The following is a 19429-nucleotide window of genomic DNA, read 5'->3' on the forward strand; positions in this document are numbered from 1 at the left end:
GGGTTAAAGTCGGGTTGGTGGGCTTGGTGGCAAGCTCCTTTACCTGCCTGAGCCATCTTGCCACCCCAGCTTTACATTCTTGACAAAACTTCGTTGATGCCAAGTGATAGTTGTATTGGGGAAAACATGTGGGTGGTAATAGCTCTATTCCTTGTGCATTAATAGTAAGATGCCAGGTCCTTTCATTTTTTTAATCTTCCCAGAGAAGGACTTGTGATTTTTATGTTCAGGGTATGTGCCTCTCTTTTAAAAAAAAAAAAAAAAAAAAGTTTTGTCTACATGAATGTCTGTACTATGTGCATGCAGTGCCTGCAGAGGCTGAAGGGGACATCAGATCCCTTGGAACTGGTGTTCCAGTGATAGTCGTGAGCAGCCATGCGGGGTCTGTGAACCAAACCAGGGTCCTCTTAACTTTAGGCATTTGTGTGCCTCTTTAGGCATTTGTTTTTTGCTAGACTTCAGGAACTTGGTTTATAACTCTTCACATTTCTTCCACAGTACTGCTGTGATGATGAGATCTTTGAGAATGTGTTTCTCTGGCTGAGGTGTGACTGAGCTTGTTCGCAGCCTCCAAATCCCTGCCTGGTTAACTTAGCAGATGTTTCCATTCTGTAGGCTAGCATCGAGGAGCGCCTTGGAGCCATGGATCTGGATAGAAAAGGAAGGAAGGATGACCTGCAGACAAATAGCTTCCCAATCCTTCTCACGCAGGGCTTAGAAAGCAATGACTTTGAAATGTTAAACGTAAGTATTGCAGCAGATTTCCAGTGAATTGAGAAAGTAGAAGCTGTTGAACCCGAACTCACAGAATGAGCAGTCACATCATATAGCAACATGTGACTTCATTTTTGTGTGTGTGTGAGTGAATGTCGTCAATGTTTTGCTTGGTATAGTGATATACAGACATGCACCAACTCACCATGGGAATGTTATTCTCTTGAACCTGGAATGCATTTTCTCATAGAAATGGTATTTTGAATTGTTGGGTTCCTTAGGCTTTAGTTGACAAAAGCCGTATAAAGTGCAGCTGAACTCTTAACACTCAGCATTCTAGATCACAATTTATATTTTCTTCTGTAGGAAAATGCGTTCCTGAGTTTTTACTCTGGATTCCAGAAACTTATTTCCCCTGGCCGTGAGAGGGGGCAGTGAGGTGGAACCTTGGCAATGGGTAGGAGTTTGGGGGAGATTCAAGCGGGTTGGGGGCTGTTACTGTGTAGTTCTAGAAACTTAAGGAAGCGTAGAGATGGCTGCGTAAGCTGGTGACTGCTTGGAGGAAGCGACTCAGTTTGGCGCTCTTAAATCCAGTTTGACGGTCTACACAGACAATTGACAAACAGTAGGACCTCAGTACTGCCTGATCAGTTAGTACAGTTTTCATTTCTTCACGACCTTGAACTTGTGACCTGTGAGTGCTGTCTCTGATTTTCACTTGATTTCAATGTGACTATCTAATGCTTCTGTCTAATTCTGTATAAAGAGAGGAGGCCAGCAGGTCTAAAAACCTCAATTAAGCAGTTTGTGGCAAATTGTTTTAGGTGAATTTTGGTTTGATGTGACTTGTACCTAGAAGAATTTGATGAAAAATAATCTGTACAAAATATTGGCAGTATTTTTGAAACATATCGATGCTTATGTGAATACACTCTGCAGCCTTCCTCAGTAGATGAAGCAGGTTCTAGAACAGTACTGTAGATCACCAGGAAACAATCTCTCATTTTCATAAGCTCTCCACAAATGCCTGCCAATCCGTCATGTGTTCATTTATCTGCTCACATGCTTCCGCAGGTGGAGTAAAGCTTAGAAATGCTGGGATATTGTTTCATCCATAGACAGACCTACTTAACTTAAAAAACTTCTTTAGAAAAATGGACCACAATCTGTTACCATACCTAACAAAAGTTAATAGTACTTTCAGAAATTATTTGTTGTATTATTACTATGTGTGAGTGCAGATATGTGTATAGAAATCATAAGGGTAAAGAAATACGTGTTCATTTGGACACCTTTAAAACGAGATACTTCTGCTCGTGAAAAGACATGCTGGATGCCAGGGATGTTGGGGCACTCTGTTAATCTCGGCAGTTGAGGTAGGCAGAGATCGTGGACGGTCTGGTCTGCACAGCCCTGGACAGCCTGGGCTACATAGAGAGACCCTATCTCAAAAAAGGACATGGTAGTTAGGTGTAGGAGTATACACAGGAGGATGAGGCAGGAGGATTGCATGCTTCAAGATATCCTGTCTCAGCAAATGAACTAAATGACAGTGTTAGGACCATGCAACAAAACAGCATGATGAAACAGCATGTTGTGGGCTGAAAAATGTTTACTTATAGATCAGCGTTTTTCCCTAGATATTAAAGAGCACTTAACAGGATTTCATTAAAAACAACAACAACAAAAAAAGGTAGAGAACTGAACAGACAACACACAGTTCAGGTGGACAGTAAGAACATACAGAAATGTTCGTCGTTCTTTTGACATTCGTTTGTCGTATATGGCAGAGTATGCCACAGGGGAGGTGTTGAGGTGGAGGACAGCTTTGGGGAGTTGATTGTCTTGCCACCATGGGGATCCTAGGCATTGAACTTAGGTTGTCAGGCCTGGCGGTCAGCTCCTTGGCCCTCTGAGCCATCTCACCAACCCACATGGAAAGATTTTTTCTTTTTTAATGACATTAATCATCCCAGAAAGACAAAATAAAATCTCAGTGAGGTGACACTACATGTCTACTGTGGATTGTTTAAAGTTTAAAAGATGACATTGTGTTGTCAGGGTACCTAGTAGCTGAAAACCACACCTTGCTGTTGGGGGTGTGAAATGGAACAAATTTATAAAAACAATACATAATTTTTTAAAATATAAACAAATTTATAAAAAAATGAAGAGCACATAGAGTGGTGGCACACGCCTTTAATCCCAGAACTCAGGGAGGCAAAGCTAGGTGAATCTCTGTGAGTTCGAGGCCAGCCTGGTCTATAGAGCAAGATCCAGGACAGGCACCAAAACTACACAGAGAAAGCCTGTCTCGAAAAACCAAATATATATATGAAGAGCACACCTGACGTCCAGTGCCACTGTTGTGCTCACACCTATCCATCAGGAGACTAACGAGTGTGTTCTTGCGGAGTCTTGCATGTACTGCTCATTGCCAGTGCAGACAGTGGATGAGTCTCCAGTGTGTGCTCTGAGGGTGAAGTCTGACAAAAGGGGTAGTATTGGAGAATTGATTCTGGAAAACGTGCCCATCTATAGAACAGTGCCTGTGTGGGGTGGAATTTAAGGGAGAGAGATTGTAAAAGGCCCAATGAAACTGGAGGATGATAGAACTTCACTGTTTCCTGGGGAATGTGCTTGTCACATTGATGAAATACTGTACCTTTATATGTGTTTTATTTATGCTTAGTTGTATTGCAGTGAAATTGTAAGAGGAAAAAGAAATCTCATTGCTAGTGTCATCTTCTTGGTTTATAGGTCTGTTTTTTTGTTTGTTTGTTTTTTAAGATTTTATTTATTTATTGTGTATATGGAAGAGGGTGCCAGATCTCATTACAGATGGTTGTGAGCCACCATGTGGTTGCTGGGAATTGAACTCAGGACCTCTGGAAGAGCAGTCGGTGCTCTTAACCTCTGAGCCATCTCTCCAGCCCAGGTCTGTTTCTTTAAATATGGTCTTGAGAACTTACTGTAGCGAGTTGTGTCCTACTTCCCCCACAAGACAGGCTTTCCCTGTGTAACCCGGGTTGACATGGAACTCAGAGATCCACCTGCCTCTCTGCCTTCTGAGTCATAAGATTAAAGGCGTGTGCAACCATGCCCAGCACTGATTTGTTTTTTATACAGCATAGTTTGGGACAATTTATTTGCATTTTTAATTTTTTTTAACTTAAATTGTTAGCATGACTGCCTCCCTTTTTAGTCAGCAGAAGTATCGGGCTGCTTATTAATTCTTCTTTCTGCCTTGAAGTCTCAGATTACTTGTAAGTAGCTAGGCCTCATTCTTATTGGCATCTTACAGTTCTGGTGTCCCATCATCTGATACATACAACTACATGTATTTATTAATAGTTGCTTCAGTTCCCCCAAGCTTTCCAGATTGAACAAGTACATGATCATGAGGGGGTTCATCATTCTGTTTCTCTACTCTGTGTTCCCTCTCTTCTCTCTCCCTTCCTTCTGTCCTTTCTTCCTTTCTTTTTTTAAATACCAGGCTGGCCTCATGATGTAGTCAGCAGTGGCCTTGAACTTCCCAGTTTGGGGATTACAGGCCTGGGCCACTGTCCTTGTTTTTATGTGGTTCTAGGAACTGAACCTGTGGCCCCCTAAGCAAGCACTCAACCACTGAACCACATCCCTAGCCTTTTAAAAAAAAACTTTTTATTTAGACAGGTCTCATTGTATAGCCCAGGTTGACCTTTAACTTACAGATATCCTGCTTCTCGTTTTTTTTTAAACGTTCCCCCCTTTCCCTTTCTTTTCTCTAGCCTTTTCCATGCATTATCTTCCTCAGTCCCATCTGTCTCAGGGCCTCTATTTAATTGTTACGTGTGTGTGTGTGTGTGTGTGTGTGTGTGTGTGTGTGTGTGTGTGTGTGTGTCTGTCTGTCTGTCTGTCTGTCTGTGTCTCCCTCCCTTCCTCCCTCTCTCCCCAGTAGGAAAATAGGTTTATTTAGCAAACCATAAAGAAAGCAGACACGACCGTAGCACCATGTGATCAGGCTTGGTGTAAAATCACAGGTGTGGCAGGCCAGGCTGTTTTATATTTCCTGAAACTCCACCAAGCTCTTTGCATGGTTTTGGCAATAGATCCTAGTCTGAGTGAATGTTTGAAGCAATTAACGAAAGTGTGACAATGTCACCAAATGCAGATGTTTCTAGTGGCTTCTATATGATTAGAACTTTGTGGCCACGAGTTTACAATAAAGCAGCTGTTTTAGAGATATTGAAGGCACCAATACCTTCAGTATTATTGTTAAAGGTATAATCAGCGTATCTTTCTTGTTTGTTTATCCTGCTAGGGGTCAAACCCAGGGCTTGTGTGTGCTGGGCAAGTACTCTCACTGAGTTACATCTTCGGTTGTTCTTGTTGTTGTTTTCTTGAGTCAGGATAGAACTGTGCAGTCCAGGCTGCCCCAGCCTCCTGAGGGCAGGGGGTTATATGCAGCTTTTTCTTTCTTTTTTTTTTTAAAGCAGTGCTGAGATCAAGCCCCTGGCCTTATATGTGCTAGGCAAGTGCTCTACCTATACCCCTTGAAATTTAAAAATTCTGAGACAGAATCTTGGTAAGTTGGCCATGCAGGCCTGGAATTTGAGATCTTCCTACCTCAGTCCCAGGTAGCTGGGATTGCAGGTGCATGCTGTATTTTCTTTGAACCCTCTATATTGTTTATTTGGGAATAAAAATTTAGGTAATCAAGAACTATTAGATCAGGACATTCTGTGTCTCAGTTTCTCAATGATTGTGTATAAAATAAGAATGTATGAAATCTTGTAGTTATGTGATAGTTTAAAATTAATATTTGGTGGAATCAGGTTGATTAAAGGTCATTTTTACAAGAAAGTAAAATCTGATGAAGATTCTGAAAAGATTCTAAGGGATTGGAGAAAATTGACTGGAAAATAACTTCCTGTTCTTGTTTGGTAGCTCTGTTGCTTAGATTGAAAAGTAAGAGGAAGGGTGTATCAGACTGAAGGTACCCTCTTCTCCCATTCCCTCTTTCTTGCTCCTGTGACGCATATCTGACTCTGCCATGGAATAGTGTTCAGAGGATGGAGGTTCAGTACTGGTTTGCTCAGTTGTTTTTTTATACAACCTAGGGTGGAATCTGGCTTTCTCCCAGAGATCAGGCCTTAAAGGGCTTTGGTTCAAGTATCTATTATGTGATCATTTGATTGGTTTAAGTTTTTATCAAATGGTGACAATTTAAGAGTTTTCTTTGGAACAGAAACTTATTCAATTCACTCTGCATGGAGACAGCTCTAATTTAGTGAGGTGGAAGTTGGAGGACATTCCCCAAATGGCACATACTTGTATTTAAATGTCTAGAGATGTTCTTTCGAGTGCTAACTGAAGGCAACTTAACCTGATTTCCCACCTGATTGGCCCAGTTCAAGCAGTACTTTATTGCCTTGATCTATTTGCAGTTATGTAAGATTTTTCAGTGGTGTCCTTATTGGAAGTATGTTTGTCCTGATTGTCTTTTATTTTTCCACAGAAAGTGCTTCAGACTAGGAATATAAACCTAATCAAGAAGACTGTGCTAAGGATGCCCTTGCATGCTGTCATCCCACTGTTGCAAGAGGTAAGTGCTGCCCTTTAAAGTGAGCCACAGAGTACTGTGGACAGCTGTGCTTTGGGGGGTGTAGCAGAATACCACAACATAGAGCCCTGGATTCTCTTTTGTGTTCCACCTTTGTATCTTGTGAGGTACTCTTAACGTACTCATGTATTGGGTTATTGTCTACTCCAAATGAAAATTTTCCTTCCCTGCCTTTTCTCTATACATTTTATGTATTTTTTAAATGGAAATGCTGTTTACACACTATGAAGTTAACTTTTCTCATGTACAATGTAGTTTTTCACATGTTCATAGATTTGTCCAATTGTCATTCCAAAAAAGAATCTTGTACCCCTTAGTAGTGACTCTCTGTGCCCCGTCCTGTACTTCCTATTTATAGGAAATCATCAGTGTATATTTGGTCTCCACGTACTTGCCTATAGGACCCTAGCCTATGTTTCTGTCTTGGAATTACTCTTATGAGAATGAATTGAAATAGGTTGTGTTGAGTTCAGCTGGACTGCTAGGTGGAATAGCTTGGACAGCCATTAATGCGTCTGGGGATTGATGGAGAAAGATTGCCTTTCCAGTGATGATGCTAACAGTGTTTTCTCTCCCTTAGCTTACCAAGAGGTTGCAAGGACATCCCAATAGGTAAGCTGTTTCTGTGACTTAGGTTTCTTCTTGTTTGAGACAGCCTTACTATGTAACTTAGAATGGCCTAGAACTCAGCATTGTCTGCCTCAGTAAAGGTGTATTGTTATCGCTATGAGCTGAATTGCTGTGTTATAGATGAATTAAAAACAGCAGTGTCCATCCGGAATGGAGATGCTGCTCAGTGGCTGAGTGCTTGCCTGACAGTGTCCAGGCCCTGGAGTCTATCCTTAGCCTCAAATTCCAGAAGAATGCTTGTGCCAACTCTTACCTTCCTCCAACGTTTCACTTGACTCATTTTCATTCCTAATTTTATTGTGGTTTTCTTTAAAAACAACAATCAACCCAACAAACACTTCCGATTATCTGTTCCAGCTTTTATCAGCTCATTGGCCTTTGGGTAACTTTCTTGTTCCTTTTTGTAGCCTAAAGACCAAATTATGTGACATTTTCATATTTACTACTACTTCTCCTTTTCCTTCTCTTCCTTCCTTCTTCTGCCTTTTTTTTTGTTTTTCAAGACAAGGTTTCACTGTATAACAGCTGTAGCTGTCTTGGAACTCACTTTGTAGACTAGACTGGCCTTGAACTCACAGAGATCCACCTGCCTCTGTCTCCCAAGTGCTGGGATTAAAGGCATGCGCCACCATGCCCAGCCTGATTTTTATCTGTGTATAATTATGTTCCATCTTTTCTTCCAGTATTTGAGGGAGCTGAAAACAAATGTAAAAGGGGGTGATGGAACTGGAGAGATAGCTCAGCTGTTAAGAGCGTTTATTGCTCTTGCAGAGGACCTGGGCTGGGTTCTTAGCATGTACATGGTCGCACACAACCATCTGTATGTCTAGGATCTAATGCCCTCTTCTGACAGCAGGCACTAGGCACATATGTGGTATACATAGATTCATGCCGATAAAACCCCCATATACGTAAAATAAATGAGTCTAAAATATAAACATAGGAAAACAAAAAAGAATTCACTAAACTGGACCCCAAGGGAAAACGGAGCCTAGTTGAGAAAAAGCAGACAGTACAATGCAGTTCATAAGGTTATAGATGATAGAGAAAAGACAAATGTTTTCTAAAAGGGGAGTGTATGTTCCTTAACGGTAGTAACAGAGAGACAAGTCGTAACTTAACCACACTTTTTAATCTGAGAAATGGAAAGAATTGTTATGCTTCTTAATTCTCAAGTTGAGATACAGGTGAATCTTGTAAATTACCACTGAGAAGTTTCTGTGGAGGCAGATGGCATAGAGGAAACAGAACAGCAGGAAGTCATTACACACACAGCCGGTCAAGTTGTGGCTCTGCTACTTATTGTACGCTCTGCACACATAAATTCTAATGTCCTTGGGTCCTCAGTTTTATCAATATAAAGGAAAAATGTCTCCATCCTCAGAGGTGTCTTTGTGAGGATAAAACAGTGCATATTGGGTTAGAATACTTCTTAGTTCCTTGCTGTGATAGTTCTATTGCTGTGATAAAACACCATGACCAAGACAACTTAGAAGATGTTCAATTTGGGGCTCACAGTGGCAGAGGGGCAGAGTCGATGACATCATGGCAGCAGGCAGACAGGAAAGGTGCTGTAGCTTACACCTTGATCCAGCAGCACAAGGCAGAGAGAGCTAACTGGGAATGGCATTGGGTTTTGAAACCTGAAAGCCCACCAACAAGGCCACACCTCCTGATCCTTTCCAAATAGTTTCACCAACTGGGGACCAAGTATTCAAACATCTAACCTATGGGGTCATTCTCATTCAAATCACCACATATACTATGCAAATACATATTACTGTTATAAACACTTTGGTAGCTACTATTCCAGTTAGTTCATTTTAGAATAGAGCACTAAAGAATTGTTTTGATTGACAGTATGCTAGTACCAGGATTCCAGTAACAGATATATAGGTCGCCTAATTTCTAACAACATATCTTACTACTCAACCTCCAAGTATTCACACCTGCATGGGTTCAAGCCAGACAAAATTCCAGCACTCAGAGGCAAAGGTGGACACAGGGTCTTGCCCCAGCCAAATGTGCCACTTCTGTCCAGGTTGGGTTTTTCATACTTTAATTAAACATTTAAACTGGAAGTTGATATCTCATAGATACTAAGCTTTCAATACAGTGTTGTTGGGCTCTATAACTTGTGGTTTTTCATTTCTAATTTCTAATATTAGCTACATGTGTACATGTACATACAGGTGCACTACCCCATTTTTGTGGAAGCCAGAAACTGGCACAGGGTGTCTTCATTTTTTGAGGTGTAGTCTCTAGCTGAACCTAGCATTTGTAGATCTGGCTAGCCTGGCTGGCTAGCAAGCCCCTGGGATGCTGGGCTGGGGGCTTATAAGCACAAATTCTGCTGTACTTTATCTGCATAGCCCACTCCAGGTTTTTTCTTGTTCGTTTTTCTGTAGACTCTCTTAGCCTTCTGAGCTCACACAGGAGGAATCTGACGAAGTGTCAGGGTCACATTACAGAGTTTGGTCCTCTTTGCCTGGTTGGTAGTGATAGTGCTTTGCTCTTAGTTCCCAATAGTGAACAAGATGATTGGGCTCCAATGTGATTATAACACGGAAAATCATTCGACCCTGTTGGGATGATTGTTACTGTCCTGGTATAGATTAGTTATATGAGTTAAAGCCTGGCTTTTAGTCTTGAAGTATTAATTCTTTTTGGGGGCTGTGAGTGTTGATCAACTTGCTAGTACAACCTGCAAAAGCTAAAGCTATATTATAGGAATCTCTGCCAGATTTCCATGGCAGAATGAGAGACCTGGGAAATGTGCTTGATGGTTACTTTCACAGACTTCCTGTTCTGACTGTGTTTATTTTTGAATCAGTGAACTTGCCTTCACTTGGGTTTCTTTTCTCTGCTAGTGCTGTTTTAATGGTTCAGTGGCTGAAATGTGTGCTGACGATTCATGCGTCGTACTTATCCACGGTAAGTCTTTTCTGAGGGTGAATGGTTGGGCTTTGGTTAGGATTAGAAACTCAAACAGCCGTTTGCTTCCTTTAGAGAGTTTCTTTATTATTTCATCATCATCATTATTATACACATTTTTGAGGTAGGGTCTCACTATGTAGCTCTGGCTGGAGTAGAGCTTGCTATGTGGATAGACCAGGCTAGCTTTGGTTTACAGAGATCTGCCTGCCTCTGCTTCTTGAATGCTGGGATTAAAGGAGTTTAACATGCCTAGTAAGGAACATAATTTTCACCCCAAGGCAAGGTTTCTGTGGATAGTCCTGGCTGCCCTGGAATTTGCTCTGTAGACCAGGCTGGCATCTGTCTCCCAAGTGCTTGGATTAAAGGTGTGTGCCACCACCACTCGGCTTGAGTTTTTTATTTTAAGAAAATTACGTATTTTTTTGTATGTATGTGTTGGGGGTTGCCTGTGCTATGACGTGTGGAGGTCAGAGGACAACTTGACTCTGCCTTAATGTGGGTTTTGGGGATCACACACAGGTCATCAGGTTTAGTGGCAAACACCTTTAGCGTGCCATTTTACTGGCCTGTATTGATGTTTTTTGTTTTATGTGTATGAGTATTTTGTCTGTATGTATGCATACATACCAGATGCCCGTGGAGGTCAGAAGAGGGTATTGGATCTCCTGGCACTGGAGCTATCAATGGCTGTGAGCCACCATGTGGGTGCTGAGAACCAAACCTGATTCCTCTAACTGCTCAGTCATTTCTGCAGCCCCATTATGAGGTTCTTTTTGAGGCAGGGCTTTGTAGCTTGGGCTGGCCTGGAACTCACTTTGTGGCTGAGTCTGCCTTTATACTCCAGCCAGTCCTGCCTTAGTTTCATAAGAGCTGCAGTTACAAGTATGAGCCGCCACACCTGGCTATCAGTTATATTTTAAACTAAAAATAAAGTTATAATTTTGTTTGCTTATCATTTTATGGTATATTTTTTCAAAAGGTTTTTGTAGCTAGAGTTTTCCTGGCTTGCCCACAGTTAGGACAAATCTCTGTCACCCGCCAGTCCCACAGCCGCTCAGACCCAACCAAGTAAACACAAGAGACTTATATTGCTTACAAACTGTATGGCCGTGGCGGGCTTCTTGCTAACTGTTCTTATAGCTTAAATTAATCCATTTCCATAAATCTATACCTTGCCACGTGGCTCGTGGCTTACCGGCATCTTCACATGCTGCTTGTCATGGCGGCGGCTGGCAGTGTATCTCTCTGCCTTCCTGTCCCTCAATTCTCCTCTCTGTTAGTCCCGCCTATACTTCCTGCCTGGCCACTGGCCAATCAGTGTTTTATTTATTGACCAATCAGAGCAATTTGACATACAGACCATCCCACAGCAGGTTTTAGCATATGGTTTTTTAAAAAACCCACAATTAAGTTATAGGTCCCCTCCCCTTATGGTATGTAAATAGCATATATTCATATGTGTGGAACCACACATATGTATGTGTGGAAACTCAAGGTTGGAGAAGCTTCTGGTGCTCCAGAGCCTGTGGCAGGTGTAGATAATGTGCTGGATACCGGGTAAGCTTCAGAGGAAAGTCCCTTCAGTTCAGAGATGTCTTGTGGGTGATTTTTATTAGCTACCCTTGTTCATCTTATCTGAAATAGTTTATCAGTATGCAGGAGTTAGCTCTGCCAGCTGCCCTAGCTGACAAGTTGTTACCACACACACACACACACACACACACACACACACACACACACACACACACACACACACACACACACACACACACACCCATTTTTCTGTGTAGCCTTAGCTGTCCTGGAATTCACTCTGTATGTCAGACTGACTTGGAACTCAGAGATCCAGCTACCTCTGCCTCCAGACACTGAGATTAAAGGTGTGTGCCACCACTACCTGGCAGTGGTGAGTTGTGCTTTTTTTTGGTGGGGGGAGTTATTTTTCCCCGCCAGGATATCGAGGGCCTTCTTCGAAAGTTTGTCAGGTTGCTAGGCTGTGTCCCAAAGCTCCACTGTCCCTAGGGCTAGCTGCATGATTTGTGTGTGTTCCTCTTAGACGTTGGTGATGATGAGAAGTGATGTCATTTGTCTGTCTGTCTCTTCTAGTTGCCTGACCTGGTACACCAGCTGGGGACCCTCTACCAGCTAATGGAAAGCAGAGTCAAAACGTTCCAGAAACTCTCACACCTGCACGGAAAGCTCATTCTTCTCATCACACAAGTGAGCAGATCAAATGATTTCCAGCTCAGACTTGAGTGTCATAGAGTGGAGAGAGGAGTGAGGATTTACTCAAGTAGTGACAGACTCCGGTTCAGTAAGAAGTTGGCAAGTCAGAATCCAGGCTTTAACCTGGAAGTGTTTGCTGAGTGAGAGTGGGAAAGCTTAACTGGACCTCTCCCCATCTGTGTTCACACTCTCACCCCTCCCCTAGCTGACCTGAACACACTCTGGACTCTTGCCTCTACCTGCAAGAGTGCTGAATTACAGGCACAAAGTGCAGGCAAGCTCTCACCAGCTGAGTTACAGGGCATCTGTACTGTACTGAGCTCAGCGAGATTACTGTGAACAGTGAGTTACAGGGTATCTGTACTGTACTCTGAGCTCAGCGAGATTACTGTGAGCAGTGAGTTACAGGGCGTCTGTACTGTACTCTGAGCTCAGCGAGATTACTGTGAGCAGCGGTTATGGGGTATCTAATTAACATTTTGGTGCAATAATACTCTAATCACTGCATGTGGTTTCCTAACTCTCGTAATTTTCCCTTATATATTTTTCCTGTGTTTGTTCCAAGTTGTATGTGGGCTGTCCATTCATCTGGGCAGTCCAGCGGGGGAGGGTAAGCCAGCAGAATTGGGTGATGTTGGCTATGCTTGAGATAAGCTTATAATTGCTTCATAATTCTGTCTTCCAGGTTACAGCATCAGAAAAAATGAAAAAAATGTCTTCCCCTGGACAGAAGGCAAAATTGGTGTATGAAGAAGGTAAAAAAAAAAAAAAAAAAAAGTTGGGTCAGAGGCTAGATGTCTTGTTATTTTTCATAGTAATTCGATTCTGTTTCCTTATAGAAGTGCTCACATAAGCTCTTTAAATTACTATTTTAGGTCAGCATATGGAGTGATGGGTTTTGTCAGGAATCTTTGAATATATGTGCCTCATAGTTTCTTCTTGTTCCCTCACACCTCTGCTCACTCCATGTCACCTCCCCTCACACTGGTTAGTCCTCTCTTGTGCTTTGCCATGGTCCTGTGCTCCCTTGTCTCCAGTCCCTTGGGATCTCACACTGTTTTGGTGACACACAACACACATAGGTTTGCATTTACACATGCTTTGAAATTAGTTTCTGCATATAAATGAAGCCATTGGAGTCCTGCCTTGTCACCTCTTCTCTGACAAACCTGAGGGACATGAGGCGGACTCATGTGTGGACAAGGGCAGTAGTTGCAGAAGAACCTGAAAGTAGACTATGGCATTAGTGATTAGGAATGTCAGTGACCAGAACGGACTTCAGCACCACTGACTCTAAAATGTTTTTGTTAGAGGCCAGAGAGATGAGGACCTGAGTTCAATCCCCAGGATCCACATGGTGGTAGGAGAGAATTGACCCCCAAAAGGTGTCTCCTGACTGGCACGTGTTCTTGAGTGCATACATACACAAGATAGATATAAGAAAATAAATTCAGTCAACCCCCTGACAGATACCAAGTTGAAGTTTTGTGACTGATTTTATTAAGCCTTCAAAGCATAATAGATATTCCCTTCCCTATATACAGTTTAGGTGCATTATGAATCTGGTAAAGCCTTATTTGCAGTTTCAACCAGACAGAGTCCAGAATATTTTAGGGGGAATTTGTACAGTTAATAGGAATTAGTAATTATAAGTAAAATAAGCCTGAGACTATGCTTAGACATCCCAAGTAGTTTTATCAATTATAGAACCCATTTCCAAGAGTTTTTAATTTAAATATTACAAGGTACCACAGCATCAGAAAATCTGCTAATACAGTGATCAGTGTATCAGATGTCATTGGAGAACACTGAGCATAGATAAGATTTTGGAAAAATACCATCTACACATCTCTAACAATCTAAGCAACCAAGGAATTGAAAGGAATTTCCTCATCTTAAACCCATATCAAACAATATATATACACTAGTGAAGCCAGGGATGTGATAGTAATGTACTTTTTATTGCTTCCAGGTGCCTTTCCTAAAGAATTCTAAGACTTTGGACTTTGCAAATATTATTCTTTGGCACATAGTAAAGTAAATACAGCAGAATCTGCAGTCAGCTGTTATTAATAGGTGGTATGCAAGTTAGCAAGTGTCCTGGACACCAAGATCAGCAAAAAGGAGCCAACATTATTACACCTCAGAAGTAACTAATTATAGAATATTTTCAGAAAAAATGTCATAGTGGTAGCCAAAACTAGGAATACTAGAAAATGTCTAAGATGTGAAATAGAAAGGTTATAGAGAGCCGGATGGTGGTGGCATACACCTTTAGTCCCAGCGCTCAGGAGGCAGAGGTGGGCGGATCTCTGAGTTCGAGGCCAGCCTAGTCTACAGAACAAGATCCAGGACAGGCACCAAAACTACACAGAGAAACCCTGTCTTGAAAAAACCAAAACAACAAGCCGGGCGGTGGTGGCGCACTCGGGAGGCAGAGGCAGGCGGATCTCTGTGAGTTCGAGGCCAGTCTGGGCTACCAAGTGAGTTTCAGGAAAGGCGCAAAGCTACACAGAGAAACCCTGTCTCGGAAAAACAAAACAAAACAACAAAAAAAAAGGTTTTAGAGAAAAATAATAATATGCCTGTATAAACAAAGATAACAAACTTAAAGATAATCAAATAATTTTCAAAGAGAAAATCCTGTAATTTAAAGTTGCTTATAATCTCTAAATTGTTTTCTTGAATATTTTGCGTATTTAAGTGAATCAAGAAAATCAGAGTGACTGATGAACAAGGTTGGAAGGCTTACCTTGCATGTCAAGACAGCCCTGAAAGATCTATAGAACTGTGGGGTGTGGGTCAGCAGTATCTATGACAGGCTTAGAGTCTAGTGGCTAGGGTGGACTGCTTTTTCAGGCTGGGAAGACTGCTCATGTTACACTGTGTTACTTTGCTCTTCACACTTTAAAATGCACAAAGCATATATGGGCTACTTTCTTGGAGGAAAAAAATAACTAAGTAGTGGGGTGGCTTTAAAGAAGTGCAAACGGGAACATCAGAGAGATAACACTTCATGCAGTGAGACTTTTTTTATTTCCTCCCTGAGACAGGGTTTCTCTGTCTATCCCTGGCTGTCCTGGAACTCACTTTATAGACCAGGCTGGCCTTGAACTCACAGAGATCCACTTGCCTCTGCCTCCCAAGTGCTGGGATTAAAGACGTGCACCAACACCACCCAGCCTAGTGTGAGCTTTTGAAACCTCAAAGTCCACCCCCAGTGACACACTTCCCCCCCACAAGGCCACACCTCCTAGTCCTTATAATCCTTTCTGCCCAGTTCTGCTCCCTTGTGACTAAGCATTTAAATACATAGGCCTATGGGGACATTGCTGTTCAAAGCACCGTGCTGTTTGTTTTTCCCATCGATGCCTCTGCATTATTCCTAAGTGGGCTGTTCACTCTAGATTTGAGTCTTTCGTTGGCATTTAGGCGCTTGCATTAAGGTAGCCTCAGAAAACTCACTTGAGGTGAGAAAGCCAAAGTGCCTGGTGGATTTCAGTTTTTAATGAGATAAACATCTCATTATGAGACTTAACTCATAAACAAAAGCATTGGGGTATTCAATTTTGAAAATGAGTATGCTGAGACTAAAAAAAGCTGGAGAAAAATGACTTTAAAACACATGTAAGGAGAGTTGTATAGATTTGTCCATCATAGTCTTACTTATAAAGTATTGTAACAATTTCTTATAAATAGTAGAGTTCTTCATTAGTGGCTAATGGTTTATACCATTAGGCACACAACATCATGTACATGATATAATAGTGAGAACTAGGAAGTAGAGGCCTAAGTTACCAACATGGATAAGTTTGATATAAAAACTAATTACCAAAATAACCATAGTTCTGAGTGCTGGGACTAAAGGCACGTGCCACCATGCCTGGCTAATTCCTTAATTGTTTTTAGATTATTGTATGTGTATGATTATTTTGCCTGTGTGTGTGTGTGTGTGTGTGTGTATATGTGTATGAGCTGCCATGTGGGTGCTGGAAATGGAACCTGGGTCTTCCACAAGAGCAGCCAGTGCTGTTAATCACTGAACCAGCCCTCCAGCCCATTAATGTTATCCTGTGTCAGCTTAGGTTGCTTTAAAAGCCGCTCTGTGTAGAATGCCTTGGCTTATTCATACTGGAATCCAGCCTTGGCCCCACATTAAGTCTAGTTTGTGAAAGTCTTTGAGAGCTCCTGATGGAGACTTGCTGAAGAGAGACCATTTGGTCCTATGGAATGCTCCTGTGTGTGGTTGTGGAGCACTTCCTCTTGGGTCATTTAGTGCATCCTGTGAAAGCTGAAATTGTTGTCAACTGGATGTGACGTGTGAGGCTGAGTTGGGTTTCCAATCCCATTTGTGTGGCATCCATCAGTGCAGGTCGGCTTTCCTGCTGCCCTCTATGAGAGGCCCGTTCTGCTTGTTCTTCCATTTCTTTCCCATGGTCCTTAAATAATAATTAACTGTTGTTTTGTACATTTGAGTGTTTCCATTTCTCAGAACTGTACACTTAACATAGTCTTTTTCTGTAACTACTACTTTCGTTATGGTCACAAACCATGCAAATGCATTTTTTTCAGATAGATGCATGAACCATCTTTTGTATAGAATTTTTACAGATCCACTGTGTCTATTTGGTGGTCTGGAAATGGCTGAATATTTTAAGATGGGATTTTATAGGGGTTTGGTACTTACTTTGAAATAATAATCATAGTTTTATTATATGCATGTAAGTATTAAGTTTAGAGCTAGAGATGGCTCGGGGATTAAGAGCAGTCTTCCTCTTGGAGACAGGCCATGTTTGATTGCCAGCGCCCGCATTAGATGGCTTACAACTGCCTGTAGCTTTAGCTCCCTGGAGCCGTCGTGTTCTGCTGGCAGCTGCACTGACGGACGTGCACACAATTTAAAGTGAAGTTACATACGGAAGGGTACAGTGAGAAGCAGCTGGCTTAGAGGATAGATGCTACACCTGTAATCTCAGCACTGGAGGGCTGGGGCAAGGAGACTGCAGGTTCTAGGCCTGGGCCACACAAGATCCCAACCCAAACCATGCAAACAGCAAAGAGAAGTAGTCATGGGATAGCACACATCGGAGGTTGGTAGCGTATTCTGAGTACGATGCTGTGTTTCAGTACTGTGCTTTCTTTTCCAGAATCTTCTGAAGAGGAGTCTGATGATGAAATTGCAGAAAAGGATTCTGATGTGAGTGATATTTGTCTGGTCCAACTGCTTTTTATCCTCACCATAAGGGAGCCCTCGTGAATGTTTTCCTTTGCTGTTTCCATCAGGATAATTGGGATGAAGACGAAGAGAAGGACAGTGAGAAAGACGAGGGTGTTGGTGAAGACAACGGAGAAGAGGAGGAGGAGGAGGAGGAGGACATTGAAGATGAAGAGAACGGGGAGGACAGAGATGTGTCAAGTGAGAAAGAGTTGAATGGAGATTCTGATCTAGATCCCGAGAACGAGAGTGAGGAAGAGTGATGCAGGAGCAGAAGCAGCCAGTCACACTGTGAACCCTGGCTCATCTTGCCCAACGCTGCCGCAGCCTCCCAGGGAGGCTTGCCATGTGCCGGAGACAAGAGGCCGCCATCATATGCTTCCAAGTTCACAGAGGCCACACCACCTTCCTGTCCTGAGTGCCCCAGAATGTAACTGTGTAAATAAGAGTGTTTCATGCAAATGTTAATAAACTTTACACAGTAAATAGACACACTTTCTGCCATGTACTGACACGAGTGTCCATATATGGTATATTTTTATAATACAATACTCTAGTGTGACTGGTTCGATCATAAACTGGCTTAGGTGAAGACAGACATGCCGTGGGGTCAGGAACTGGACGCTTGGGAGGAGTCGGCTCTCATCTCAGGTTGGTGGCTTCCGTCAGTTCAGACGCCAAAGCAGCACTAATGAATCGTTCTTAATCTGGCTTACCTAATTTGATACGTTTTCATACAACATGAAGGAATAACTAAAAATTGAAGTGAAAACAGTTGTGATTCACAGAAATAAAATCACAGTGTCCCTAGTTTGTCTACTAACTGGTCATCTGACTTGGGTCAGACTGGACATTCGGAGCGCTTCCCCAAAATAACACTTATTTTTTAAAGTGTCATGTGAGATATTTTTTTAAACAAAACAAAATAATGGTAATTAAAGAAGCAAAGATTTAGCCATATTAAGAGTGTTCTTGTCTGCAGATTGTAAAGAATCATCTGTGTATAGATCAGACATGCTCTTACCTGCAGCTTTTTAAAACTTCAGTCACAGCTGCTTTTGAAGAGGTTTCCATTTTTATTTAAATTACTAATGGATCAGAGAACAATTGTTTATTTTTTCTCTTTGGTTTTAGATATTAATGATAACCTTGCTGGAATTTTTTTCCAAAGAAACTATTTTTATAATTCAGTAATTTAACGTTTTCTTTCCTCTTCATTACCCACTCTTGGCAGGGCTAGGGTATCTGTTTATCTTTAAAAATGATAAATCTTACTCAAGATTTTTTTATGTATGTATAAAGTATTTTGGTGTGCTACACAGCTTTTTCAAATTACCAGTAATTTGTCTTGTTTTAAAAGAGTGAGCTAGTACTGACTTAGTGCTCACTACGGGGCAGATGGAGAGCTCACTTCTGCAGAAGGGCTGAGCAGATGCGTTGACTTTGCCACCTGTGAATGCGTAAGAACACCGGTACCCAGGAGGACTCCATCAGAGGCAGAGCAGGCTGCCCAGCCGGAGCAGGAAGAGCATCTTGGGCAAGCTGCTGGTGCAATGTACAGTTATTTGTCTATAAATGGAGTTGTTTATGGCAATTTAATACCATTCTCTTTGTAAAGTGAATAAATACTCATCTTTACCCAGCGTGTGTCTCGTGGTGTGTGTAGAGAATATATAGCTAGATGTTTGGGCTTAGGGTGTGAAGGTATTGAAGGTGGTTTCCTTCCTAGCGTTCACAGGTGAGTACTTTCAAGGCCTGCTGTATAATGAAGTTTGCAATAGTGGAAGGAATAGGCACCTTGTTTTAAATCAGTGATGGCTGGTGATTTCTTGAGGCCGCCTCATCTGATTGGTGGCAACTCCCTATTACAAGGTTCTAGACATAAATAAGACGTATTTGTGTTTAGGCATCATGAAGCAACAACAGCAATAGAGGAAGCTTTTACTCTTTCTGTTTCCAGTTTAGAAACATCCAGTTAGGCCTACGTGATTTTTTTCCCCCCAGTGGTAGAGAATTTCACTGTTGTGGTCTATCGGTTGAGATGATGTGGCCCATGGAGGCTATCTAGTGAGAACTACTCAGCGTTAGAGAATCTGAGCTTG

General features: G+C 42.0%; 1 protein-coding gene across 1 annotated transcript in view; it reads left to right on the forward strand.

Annotated features, from left to right (window-relative positions):
- Wdr43 (WD repeat domain 43) overlaps nt 1-18970 on the forward strand; it is a 50355-nt gene extending 31385 nt beyond the window's left edge. Inside the window, 8 exon segments of the mRNA XM_052746205.1 lie at nt 616-744; nt 6215-6301; nt 6900-6931; nt 9820-9883; nt 11993-12106; nt 12798-12867; nt 17260-17309; nt 17396-18970. Coding sequence (XP_052602165.1) covers nt 616-744; nt 6215-6301; nt 6900-6931; nt 9820-9883; nt 11993-12106; nt 12798-12867; nt 17260-17309; nt 17396-17590 — 741 coding nt within the window. The 3' untranslated portion in view covers nt 17591-18970.
- The last annotated feature ends 459 nt before the right edge of the window (nt 18971-19429 follow it).

The sequence above is a fragment of the Peromyscus californicus genome, unplaced genomic scaffold, assembly GCF_007827085.1.
Source record: "Peromyscus californicus insignis strain IS unplaced genomic scaffold, ASM782708v3 Scaffold_1__1_contigs__length_55948999, whole genome shotgun sequence".
NCBI classification, from domain to species: domain Eukaryota; kingdom Metazoa; phylum Chordata; class Mammalia; order Rodentia; family Cricetidae; genus Peromyscus; species Peromyscus californicus.